We start from the raw sequence: 12,115 nt of genomic DNA, 5'->3' as shown, positions 1-12,115 counted from the left end.
CAACTTTTAAATGTTCAAAACTTCACATACAAAATCTATTGGAAATATTTTGAAGGAACACTAAAATTTTAATAAATCTTAAACTTTTATTTGCTTGCATACATAGCCTTCAAACCATGCAGCTATACTTTTCTGAAATGGAAATAGAAGGTGTTTATAATAATGATGTAAAATTCAATTTCTCTACATGCAATGACTAACACATTGCTCATTTATTTTCGGAAGCTACCTCACAACAAGCCTCTACATTTAGACGATATCGAGGGTGGTTGCTATTGAAACTATTATTCTTGTGTAACAAAATAACTGACATTGAATTATTATGAAACTAATAGCTTATAAACGTTATATGGTTAACATTGTTAATAGATTTGATATCAAAATATTAGACTAAAAAGAATTTAAATTATACTTGAAGATAGATAAATCCTTAAACTTAACATATATATAGATCACATTTTTTATGAATTCAACTTAAAAATAATTTATAAATAATCTCATTTTTTTTATCTCATTACACATCTCTTCTATCTTATTAAAATATATTTTAAAAGAAAAATATTACTTTAACGACTACATATTTTTAAAATATATCAGTTTATACAATATAATTTTTAAATTATTTTATCTCATCACATGAAATAAATTTACTGCAAAATTATTTATTTTTTTATGTAGATAATTTTTTTATTAATAATAAATTAATTGAATTAAAAATACAATTAATGTAAGGATTATACAAATATTTTTCCTATGTAGAGAATTATTAATACATCATATTCCTTTTAAAAACAAAATGATGAAATTCAAACGAAGGTAAAATTAAATAATATCTTAAATTAGATGATCCTTTCAACATGCACCAGACAAATTTTTCAGCAATACATATTCCTATATGCAATTTTCTTTAATCTCCAAATGGAAATTCAATTTATTCACGATATAGAGTACCAGAAGAGCTCAGTTACAGGTAAATTTCATGTCTTCAATTCTGTCCCCAACTGTGAGACTGAGAGGTAATCTTACAAAATAAATTTCTGACTTACTATTAGCAACTAATATAGGCATCCCTTAATCACAGAAAAACTTTCTTAATTAACTAAAATAGCGTAGTAACATGCCCCATGTAATTGAAATCAAGTTCATAGTCACATAACAGGAGGTAATCTGATGAGGCTAATGGGCTGTGATCATCAATAAGTTCACCCTGAATCACTTCCACTGGCTCCTGTTTCGTGGATGAAGAAAGTGAAGATGACTGTAATTGGTATTGTTGTTTGGTTGGCAAGGTGTTACTGAAGCTAAGGAACACAGAAGAGCCAGAAGGAGAAGCTGATTCCATAATTATATCTGAACTTGAATAGCTTTTGCAATTGTGATTACCATAATATGTTGTCCGGTACAATGGAGGGTCTTCTTGAATTCTCTGAACCTGTTTGATTGCTGGACAACCCTTGTCATGTTTGTGAGTGCATCTATAGTAGCTTCTGCATATGCACATTTATATGTATTCATTGTAGGTTAGATACTTATTATGAACAAAATGTCGCACAGAAGAAAGGGATTATTGGTTGGTTAATTATAATTTCAATAAAATAGAAGGATATATACCTGAAGTATTTTGCATTCGTTGTTATCTTTTGTCCATACTTTCTCCATACATAGCCATCTTCCATCAGAATTGAGCTGTTAGTCACCCATGTTGGTGCACTTGATCTGATGAAGAAGAAAGTTTTCCCATTATGAATATATCATTTCATCATTAGCTCAACTAATTAGTAATCCACTAAATAAATAATGAAATCAATAGCAGTATATCACAAATAATCCACTCATTGTATAATCATGGTTATTCAATATGCTGTTAAAACAACAGTTGACTAATTAAAAGTGTTTGGTTCGATGAAAATTGTAAATGATCCCTCTTTTGATTGGGAAAATGTAATCTTTACTTCTAAACTCTCAAGGTCAACAAAAGCATTCAAATTATAATAAACAGTATTCACATAATTTGATATACAGGAAAACCTAAAATTCTTACTTTTTCTTGTAGTACCCTCTTCGTTTTTCAGTTTGCAAGAAACTCTTGCAAACCTCATCAGTATGCTGGGGTTTTGGACATTTAGCAAACGAAGGGGTATCTTTGACAGTGAGAGGCATAGAAACCTCATTAGTGACATCATTATCAGTGTTCAAAAGCAAAAGGGTGTTTGTGAATGAACACAGCACCTTGCGCACAAGATCTTCAATGAAGGGAAGCATGTGTACATCTTCATGATGATGAGTGTTGGATCTATGAACACACACTTCAAGTAACTGGTTTGCTATCTCACGCCCTCTGACTAGTTCTTCTTCCATTGCCCTTCTTTCTTTTGAAAGCTGATTCTCCATTGCTAGCTGTTTTGGAAGTGCGAAGAGATTATTGAAGACTTGATGAGAAATGAAGAGACAGTGCCTTTTATTCAAACAGATCTGTTGAATGAGCAATTTAAAAATTGGTTGTTCTACATAGTAAGACAAATCTGAAAAGGTTGGATGGTACGGAGCCAAAGAGTTTATTAGTTGAATAGCAATACCAATAATGAATGTTTTATTTTTGTCCTTTTGACGGGTCCAAGAGAGCTGCTAGGGTTTATTTCAAGCTGTAAACTTACTCATTCCATATTATTAGGACAACCTAGTTTAGTCAAACAGATTACGTTTTCCATCATTAGAACATTTTTTTTTTGGATACATACCTATCCTTGAAAATTAATTCACTGTTTATTAAATTTTTAAGGGAGTTTTTGTTATTCAAATTGATATTATTATACTCAATTTGATTAATCAACTATTAGATATTTGAACATTGATAATCTAGAAAAATGTCATTAATTTTATTCATAACAAAAGAAATTTATTTTTTATTCATTATTAAACACAATATTTTTATATTATTATTAAATTAAAAACGATTTTAAATATTTTATATTAAGATAATTATTGCTAATCAATTAAAAACAATTTTAAATATTTATTTTAAAATAATTATCACAAAGAAATAATTTTATGGTATATAACTGTTTTGATCTTTCATCTTCATATGAAAGTTTTACACTCTTGGCATATTTTAATTAAGTTCTTTTGAACATAATCTTGTGAATCACACACACAAAAAAAAGCTAATAATTAATAATTCCCTTACTAATAATAATTGCAATTGATGGCAGTTCTGGAAGGTAACAATAACTCTTGTTGTCTATTGATTTTCCTAATTCCAATATTAATAATACCTGCTGGTTAGCTCTTGTGGACGTCTTTTGAGAGGTCAGTTTGATCACCAGTACTTCCATTGGAAAAAATAGTTATTTTCTTATAATTAGTGGAACATGTAGGAAATTTTAGTTATTTTATGATAGATTGATACGAATTTTTTATTGTTTTACTGAATATATACTAAAATCCAAGTAGAAAAGTTTTACTAAAAAAAAAGTGATTTTTTTGCCGAGTCACATAGGTTTAAGTTATTATTCTTAAAAGTGAGACATTTTATAAAGGACTAAAAGGTAGGAAGAAATGCCTGAGGGAAGCAGAGCACGCACCTCCCAGAGGCACGGTGGTCATGGCTCTGTCCAAAAACCACCTCTTATTTCAAATTGATTTTACAACGTTTTTCTTTTAGAACTTCTTAAATGGTTTTGGTGGACTAGACATGTTCAACGTCTTTCAAAAATGGGCTAGAGTGAAGAAAGTTTTTATTTCACGCAAACTAAACAAATGGGGGAGAAAATTTGGGTTTCTGATATTCTTTGATGTGAGAAATGTGGGAAGTATGGAGAGGGAGTTAGACCAGATATACATAGGGAACACGAAGCTCTTCGTAAACATTCCAAAATATCGAAGACATCATCTGGAGCCCAACAGGGCGGAGAGAAGGGAATCAAGGACCATTAACACGGTGAGACCCAGGAACTACGGGAAGAAGCATCTGGAGGCCCCTGCATTAAACAAGAAGAAGAGAAGAAAGAAAGTCTGGGTGGAAAAGAAAGGGAAAAAAAAATCCTTTGTTGATGTAGTTAAAGGAGAAACACAATGGAAATGAAAGGGGTCATTTATTAAAACACAACATCATATCTTGTCGTGGATGGAAAAAACTGCCATTGGTCAATTCAATGTTGATTTGGACTTTGATCAGTTGGGTGAAGAAGTTGTAAAAGGGGTATGAACATGATTAGAGTGAGGTCTTTGGGGGACAACCTAGCTCTTCTAACACCAAGAGAAGGGGAGAACATGGAGGATTTAATAAAGCTCAACAAAGTGTGCTTTGATAGTGTTTTTGACGGTGTAGAGCCTTGGATGGAAGCTCATGTAGCGAGCCACAAAATCGTATGGGTGAGGTGTTATGGCTTACCGATACCATTCTGGAACAAAGATTGCTTTGCCAAAGTGGTCGGAGAAGTTGCTACGCTGGTGTCTATTGATAAATTCACGTTGATGTGGGAAAACCTTGAGTCTGCTAGATTGTAAGTCTGTCTGCTGAAAAGTCGTAATGCTAGGTTGGCAAAGAACATAAGGATCAACGATCAAACGTTCAGTATATTCAATGAAGAGGAGTTGGCAGTAAATTTTGTAGGTCAGTGCAAGGGTTATCACAATACCTATGATTCTTCTGATAGCGTTTCTTCATCAGAAACCTATGTAGAAGAAACAACATTCTCTGTGAGCGGTGGAGAGGAGGTCAAGCAATGGGTTGGGGAGGAATACCGATCAAAGGGGGAAGTGGAGGGAGCAGAGGTGGTTGAAGGAGGGGAATAGAATGCGCATACGACAAAGGACCTATTTGAGGAATCCTATTCGAAGAGTAGAGCATGCTAGAGGAAAGTTGATAAACCTTTCACGAATGAAGAAAAAAATGGGTAGAAGGTATATGAAGAGTTTGATTCTGTCAACCACTCTGACCAAGCCTACGTTTTTGCTTGTAATAACACTTATGTACATGCTGAGTTGGTGAAAATTATGGTGGATATCGAAAGCAAGAATATCCAAAGAGAACCCAAAGCAGATTTGGGCCACAAGGGTAACCTAAAGGCCCAATTAGACGAGGATACGGGTTTTAAGCCAACCCAGGCGGTAGAGGGAGATGGTGGATCCAGGTCAGGGTCAACGCAAGTGAGTTTCGGGTTAGAGTGTGAGGAGGGAAAAGCTTTCGATGAAAGTGGAAGTCTGTTAGGAGGCTTGGAGGTGCAAATATTCCAGGAGGATCAGAACACCATTTACGAGACAAGCAACGCTGGTAACTGTGTGTAGGAGAGTGGGTCGTCGGCGAAGTCATTGGAGCAAGAAGGGCCGCAGGAAAATTGTGTTATGCTTGAAGTTAGGGAAGACGCTGGTGCACTAGGGGTCCCTCGCTTAGGCGTCGATATATCACAATTTCTAGGAGAGAAGGAAGCGATTGTGGGAAACATGTCTAAAACTCCATCACGTCGGCGCAAGATGAAAGGGCTCTCGGAATTGAGGGTATCAAATACCCATCCAAGGAAATCCGTGAGAATAAGCACAATATCTTATAAGGTAGGGAATACCTCTCAAACCAGAGAAGGTACGATTTCAGCATCTATCTCTGATGGGGATATTGTCAATTGTAATCTACGTTTGTGCGATCCTGAAATCTTGGTGGAACCTTCAAAGTTATGGGAGATTGGTAGACAAGCTGGGATCACATGTCATGAGGATGAACAAGAGGTCGTCAAAGAATTTCTTTGTATGGAAGAGAGAGATTTGGAGATTATGAAGTGTTCTGAGGAGGGTAATAAAAATGGTTTATTATGATAATAGTAAATCTGAATATAAGAGGTCTAGGGGGAGGCATATTAAGCGTGTGAGGGAGCAAAATTTGTTTGTATACAAGAAACAAAATAAAATGAGCTTTCGATGCTAGGTGCTTCTCTCTATGCAGGGACAACAAAGTTGGTTGGATTCATAATAAAGGGGACAATGGAAGTGGAAGCTTACTATCATTGTGGCATAAAGAAGTATTTAGTTATGAAAATCACTTGATGAGAAAAGGGTTCATTGCTATTTTTGGTCAACACCTTAAAACTACTTCTAGGTGTGTTGTGGTAAATGTCTATGCTACATGCACTTTGAGAGATAAAGAAGATTCTTTAGAAGGAGCTTTCTAATATTAAAGTGACGTCTCAAGAACCGGTTTGGTGCTTTTATGGTGATTTTAATGCCATAAGAAGCAGAAGTGAAAGGAAAGATGTCAGGGTTAGGGGTGACCAAACAAGTGAGTTAAAAGGTTTTAATAGCTTCATTGATTCCAATATTTTACAATAATTACCTATTGTAGGTAAGATTTTTACGTGGTTCAAATCTAATGGATCGGCTAAGAGCCGACTTGATAAAGTGCTTGTTTATGAAGAGTGGTTGCAATTATGGCCCGTGTGCAAACAGTATGTTCAACAGAGGAAAGTTTCTGGTCATTGTGCTTTAGTGGTGAAGTCCTTGGATAAGGACTGGGGCACTAAACCCTTTAGAACCATTGATGCTTGGTACATGGAGAGGGTTTTAATAGGATGGTGAAGGAAAAATGGAAGTCCTACTCAGTTCAGGGGAACAAAATAATGATGTTTAAAGAAAAGTTGAAACTCCTGAAGATTGATATGAAATTATGGAATAAGGATGTGTTAGGTAACCTTGATACCACCAAGAAAAGGATATTGCAGGAAATAGAGGATCTAGATTGCCAAGACTGCAATAGGGTCTTAATGGAAAGTGAGAGGTTGAAAAGAATGGAATTGGCAAGCCATGAAGGAAACTGATAAGAAATTAGAATCCCTTATCTGTCAAAAGGCTAGAGCAAGCTGGTTCAAAAACGGGGACCCTTGTTCTAGGTTCTTCCATTCATCTTTGAGGTGGAGAAGAATCAGAAACGAAGTTAAAGGTGTTAAGGTCGGGGCCCAATGGTTTGAGGAACCTAGTACCGCTCGAATGGAGGTGAAGAAGTTGTTTGAATCTAGATTCAGAGCAACGAAAGATCTAGGGGTAAGACTTGATGCGATCGAGTTTAAGTCTCTAACCCCGAATGATAATCTGAGTCTTTTAGTTGTTTTCTCCAAGAAAGAAATAAGGACGCAATGTGGCAGTGTGAAGGCTCAAAGAGTCCCGAACCCGATGGTTTCAACTTCAACTTTATGAAGAAAAGTTGGGAGTTTATTAAAGATTAGATTATGGCAGCGCTGGCTCTTTTTCATGAAACTGGGCGTATCCGAAAGGGTTGTAATGCTTCATTCATAGCATTAGTACCTAAGGTAAGGAACCCAACTAAGTTTGAGCAATATAGACCAATCTCCTTAGTAGGTGCTTTGTACAAAATTATATTGAAGAATTGTTGTTGTGTGTGTGTTATTTAGTAGATTTTGAGTTATCAATTTACATCTAGTATTGATCCAAGTTCACTTGATTCTTAATCTCTTTTGAAAGAAGTGTTTTCTAAAATCTATTAATTTTAGTCAGTTGTTTCGCGCTTTCAATAAGTTGAAAATGCTTTTATTCAAAGTCTGGTGACTATAACAAGTTTTTCATCCAATTGATTTATCGTGACAACCGATTGAATTGCACTTAGTGTTTTTTCAAAAGGATTTGGAAAATCTTTGTTTTCTTTTGTCTTTTCTATGAGGAGAAAATAGTTGGTTAGTTGAGGACTAGATGTAGCTCTTGGTTAAGAGTCAACCAGTATAAATCTATTTGAGTGAATCTCTCTTTCCTTACTTTGATATACTGCTTTAAATTTTGTTCTTTATATTTTGTTGCATTAAACATTAGTTGTTTTGATAAAACAACTGGTTGATTTTTTCTTAAAGAATTGTTAATCTGATAATTCATCTAGTTGAACAGAAAAATCAATTGATTGATTTTACAGATCTTTTCACTCTACTTCCAATCTTTGCGAAAATCTTGCAAAAACAATTCACCTCCCTCTTGTTTAGGCCATACATTCTAACACAAAGTCCAACATTGAGTAATATAAAGAAGGAAACTATTATAAAAATGGAGAGTTTATTTGAGTGTTCTAACCACAACTTAATAAGTCTCTCAGGTGTATAAGAGACTTGAGTAGTTATGTGTCATCAGAGAGTTTACAATTTTATTGTAAAATTTTCATGAGATGATTTGTAATGTTATCTTTGTAAAGATTGTATTTTATCCTTGTAAAAGTTACATGAGAGGGTGTTCAATTCTTTTGCTGGCATAAATTGTATGTCAAGTAATAAAATACTTTTTGTTTAGCATTCGTGGATGTAAAACTTGAGCTACTGAACCATGTTAGTTTTTATTGTGTGTTTTTCTTTGTGCTCTTTCATTTGTACTCTTATGTGTAAGTGTGCTTCTTCTAGAAGAGATTATTTCCTATTGTGTGATGCTCAATAGTGGCATCAAAGTTGAAGTTCTAATCAGAGGAGGAAGAGAAGGAGTTTGCATGAGGAGAGTCAATGTTTTGTTTTGTGCCTTTGGAGAGGGGTTAGTGTTGATGATTTTTTATTTGTGCAATGACTTCGTTGATGCATTTGTGGTGGGTCAAGCTTGGCTTGTGCTGCTAAGTATCGATGAATTGTAGTAATGATGACACAATAATGATGACACTTGCGCGGCTAAGTGTGATAGATGCTAATGAATATAATTTAAAAAAGAAGTTTCTTGTACAACTCCTTTGTCTTCAACAAAAATAAAACACAAACGAAATGATAGAAGAAAATTGTAATGGATATAAGAGATAATGTAGATGAAGGCAATGAGTTTGAATGAAGCAGACAAGGAGATGAGTGTTGATGAAGGAAATGCGTGTGGATGGAGGAGATGAATGTGGATGAAGGAGATGAGTATTAATGAAGGAGATGAGTGTGAATGAATAAGATGACCGTGAATGAAGGATGAGTTTTAGGAGATTTATATAGAAAAATGAGAAAGAAAATTGTTAGTGAAGAGATTTGTTATCTTTAAATCTAGGCCTCTGGGTTAAAAATAATCTATGGTTCTTATTCGTTGTCATAAAGATTCAAAAATTCATAAAATATCGTCAATGCTAATTTAGATAAATAATAAAATAAATAAAATTAGTGTTTAATCTAACCTTATAAATATTAAATAAATAATATTAGTGTCAATTAGATTGACGTTAACCTTATTTATTTTTAATATTTATTTTAGTTAATATTGATTAAGTTGACGCTAATCTACACTAACACAAATATTTTAATTAATAAAAATAGTAAGTATGACCTTAAAGTTAGTTAATCAAAATCCATTAGTATCGAATATTAGATGGATTATGTTAGCGTTGGCTAAATTACGCTAACTTGACAATAAGACAAATACTTATTTATTTAAAAATTAAAAATTATTATTATTAGCTTAGAGTTGGCTAAACTGATTATACGAGTGTCTAACACCAAGATGAGGCCAATAGTTAACAACTAAATTATTTATAAATAATTTTATATTTTAAAATTTATTCTTTTAAATAACTCTAATAACATTATAATTTAACTGACATTAATATTTAGAAATTCGTTTAATTATAATAATAAAATTTGAACACAAGACAAATACTAAAACAAACTACTAGCATCTATGATGATGTAAGATAAACCTTATTGGCTATCATGTATGATTTAAAAATAAAGAATAACAAACTTTTTTATGATATAAAATTGAGTTTGAATATATAGGATATTGAGCATGATATATAGAATTTGACCGCTAATTTGATTTTATATGGCCGTCTTAACAAATTGTTATGTGCAATATAAGATTAGATAAAACTAGCATCATACGATTAATTCATAAATAAGACAGAATCATTATCTACTACAAAACTTTTGTGTTAGATATTTAAAATTATTGTCTAATTTAAACTTAAATTTTTTATTAAGCCTTCTTTTTATATTTATTGATTCATGTTGTAAATAATAGGTTAATATAAGTTCAAACCTGACTATTTGATTTAATTCGTCTCACCTCTTAAGCTGATTAATAAGTCCAACCTTCAATCATATATAATAACCAACAGACTGTCAATTAATTAGCATTTATTTGCAATAATATCATAATGGGTACCGAGAAAATATCATAGGAAAAGAGATGGAATTTAGATTTTCTGCGTTTTTTGTGCTCTCCTCTATTATACTTTTCAAAATGTCGTAATTTTAATATTTTAAAATACATTAAAAAGTTTTTAATATATTAAAGTATTTTGAAAATACAATAAAGGGTCAACATAAAAAATTCAGTAGGGAATCTGAAATCCAAAAGACTACGTTTACATTTAGAGAGAAACAGGAATAAGAAAAATTATAATAAAAAATTACGAAATTTGATGATTTTTGATAAATTCCAACTAATAAAAAATATATTTAAAAGAATGAGCTATTACATTAAAAAAATCAAAATAAAGAAATTGGTTCACAGAATGGATACTATCTGCATCAACTTGACAAGTATTACAAAGAATAATTGGTATTTTTTTATTGTTTAAACAGTAAAAACAACAGAACCGACTTAATATGTATTTTGACCTATAAATATGTGGTTTCGTTTTCTATATATAGTTTGTAAAAGTACTGTGCAAAGAATTAAAAGAAAGCCATTATTGTGGTTATTATGAAATGAAAGCAATTAACAAAAGTAATATAATGAATTACCTCCACATCTTGAGTCTTGAATCACTTGCAGCATTCAAATTTTCATATTTTGTGGTAACCTTTGTCCATATATATGACGTTCATAGCAGAGAGCAGGGGCGTTAGAAGGAGAAAAGACTGGTAGAAAGCAACATGGTGGTATTTGTGAAAGATATTAGGGTTAGGGTAAACCAAGATCTACAGTAATTGAGATGTACTCTTCTTCATCTGCACTTGTTTTACCAATAAGTTGGTTTGGAGAAAATCGCGTTCTCTGATAAATGCTTCTGCGGCCATTCTGCGATCGAAGGTTTTTGATCTCCATGGCAAAGGCCAGCAGTTCCAAGTTGGGTATTTTTTGTCGTAGTTATTTTTGAACCTAGGTGAAACCTAATTAGTATCATATGCATTAATTAATAAAGAATATTAGGAGTGTGGAGACAAGTGCAAGTGCTAACGCCAACTTTTGCACTCTCCAACGCCACCTGTGAGACATCCAATGGAGGTTGACAACGAGTGTGCATGGTGACGTCACCAGCAAGGCGTAAAGGGGTTGCACCTATGACGTTAGCAGCCTCCACCATCAATTAATTACTCAATTAAATATTAAGTATAGAGTAGTACTAATAATTACACTCATCCAACTTCACTTATTTTTATTTGAATTTGAATATGGATAATGAAACTAAACGAAGATGAAAAGAAAGTTTATATGTAATATGATATATATGATTGATATATTTTTTAATTAGTAAAATATAAGATTATAATTATGTTTTGTCATTAAAAATAATAGAAAATAAAATATTATTTGTATTATTATTATTAATATTATTAGCATTATTTTATTTTATATTAATATTAATATTATTACTATTATTGATATTAATATTAATATTATTATTATTGTTCTCGTTGATTGACTTTCTCCGGTTGACTTGAGTAGAAAGCTATGTCCCTAACCTGTCTTTTCTAGATTCTGTTATGCATCTTCTCGTTGGACTGGAACGTGGCTCTGTGCTGACAGAGAGACTTTATTTGTTTATCACACTCCAACAATTAAGCCAGTGAGAACTTATGAAAATAAGATAAGTATTCAATTCCAGTCTAAAAAACAGTGTACCTTTACTTAGGGTCTCAAATCCCTTTAATAGCTTACTCGTTTAATAACTTTCACTTACGAAATATAATCTCTACTAAAAGCATAAAATAATAACAAAAAACCACTTGCTCATGGGCACCACTTATCTTCAGGTGCTAACAACAGGAAATTTTTTTGTTTAACATGTGCACCATTATTCTCGGGTGCTCCTCTTTTATTCTTAACAACTATTAATCAATATGTAACTAACATGTATTAATTAATATATAACTAACTTGCATATTATTACAAGAGATAAAATATCTCTTTATCTTCATAATAATATGATAACAGATTTAAACAATAACAATTA

At 32.5% G+C, this 12,115-nt stretch overlaps 1 protein-coding gene across 1 annotated transcript; it reads right to left on the bottom strand.

Moving 5' to 3' along the window:
• Positions 1-901: 901 nt before the first annotated feature.
• LOC137834444 (WRKY DNA-binding transcription factor 70-like) lies at positions 902-11,061 on the bottom strand. The gene is made up of 4 exons (XM_068642495.1): positions 10,683-11,061; positions 2,042-2,397; positions 1,612-1,716; positions 902-1,487 (listed from the first exon to the last, which is right to left on the bottom strand). The coding sequence occupies exons 2-4, from the start codon at positions 2,389-2,391 to the stop codon at positions 1,100-1,102; spliced, it is 843 nt and encodes a 280-aa protein (XP_068498596.1). The 5' UTR covers positions 2,392-2,397; positions 10,683-11,061; the 3' UTR covers positions 902-1,099.
• Positions 11,062-12,115: the final 1,054 nt, after the last annotated feature.

Source organism: Phaseolus vulgaris, chromosome 5, assembly GCF_000499845.2.
Source record: "Phaseolus vulgaris cultivar G19833 chromosome 5, P. vulgaris v2.0, whole genome shotgun sequence".
Taxonomy (NCBI): domain Eukaryota; kingdom Viridiplantae; phylum Streptophyta; class Magnoliopsida; order Fabales; family Fabaceae; genus Phaseolus; species Phaseolus vulgaris.
Note: the sequence above shows the minus strand (reverse complement) of the source record. Positions and strands in the feature narration are given on the sequence as shown.

Bases quoted from the DNA above. Each gene is read 5' to 3' on its own strand.
- LOC137834444 (XM_068642495.1), bottom strand. From the start codon at position 2,391: ATGGAGAATCAGCTTTCAAAAGAAAGAAGGGCAATGGAAGAAGAACTA. The intron at 1,717-2,041 runs GTAAGAATTTTA...CTTCTTCATCAG, and splicing joins AGAGGGTACTACAAGAAAAA to ATCAAGTGCACCAACATGGG. The intron at 1,488-1,611 runs GTATATATCCTT...GTGCATATGCAG, and splicing joins ACGAATGCAAAATACTTCAG to AAGCTACTATAGATGCACTC.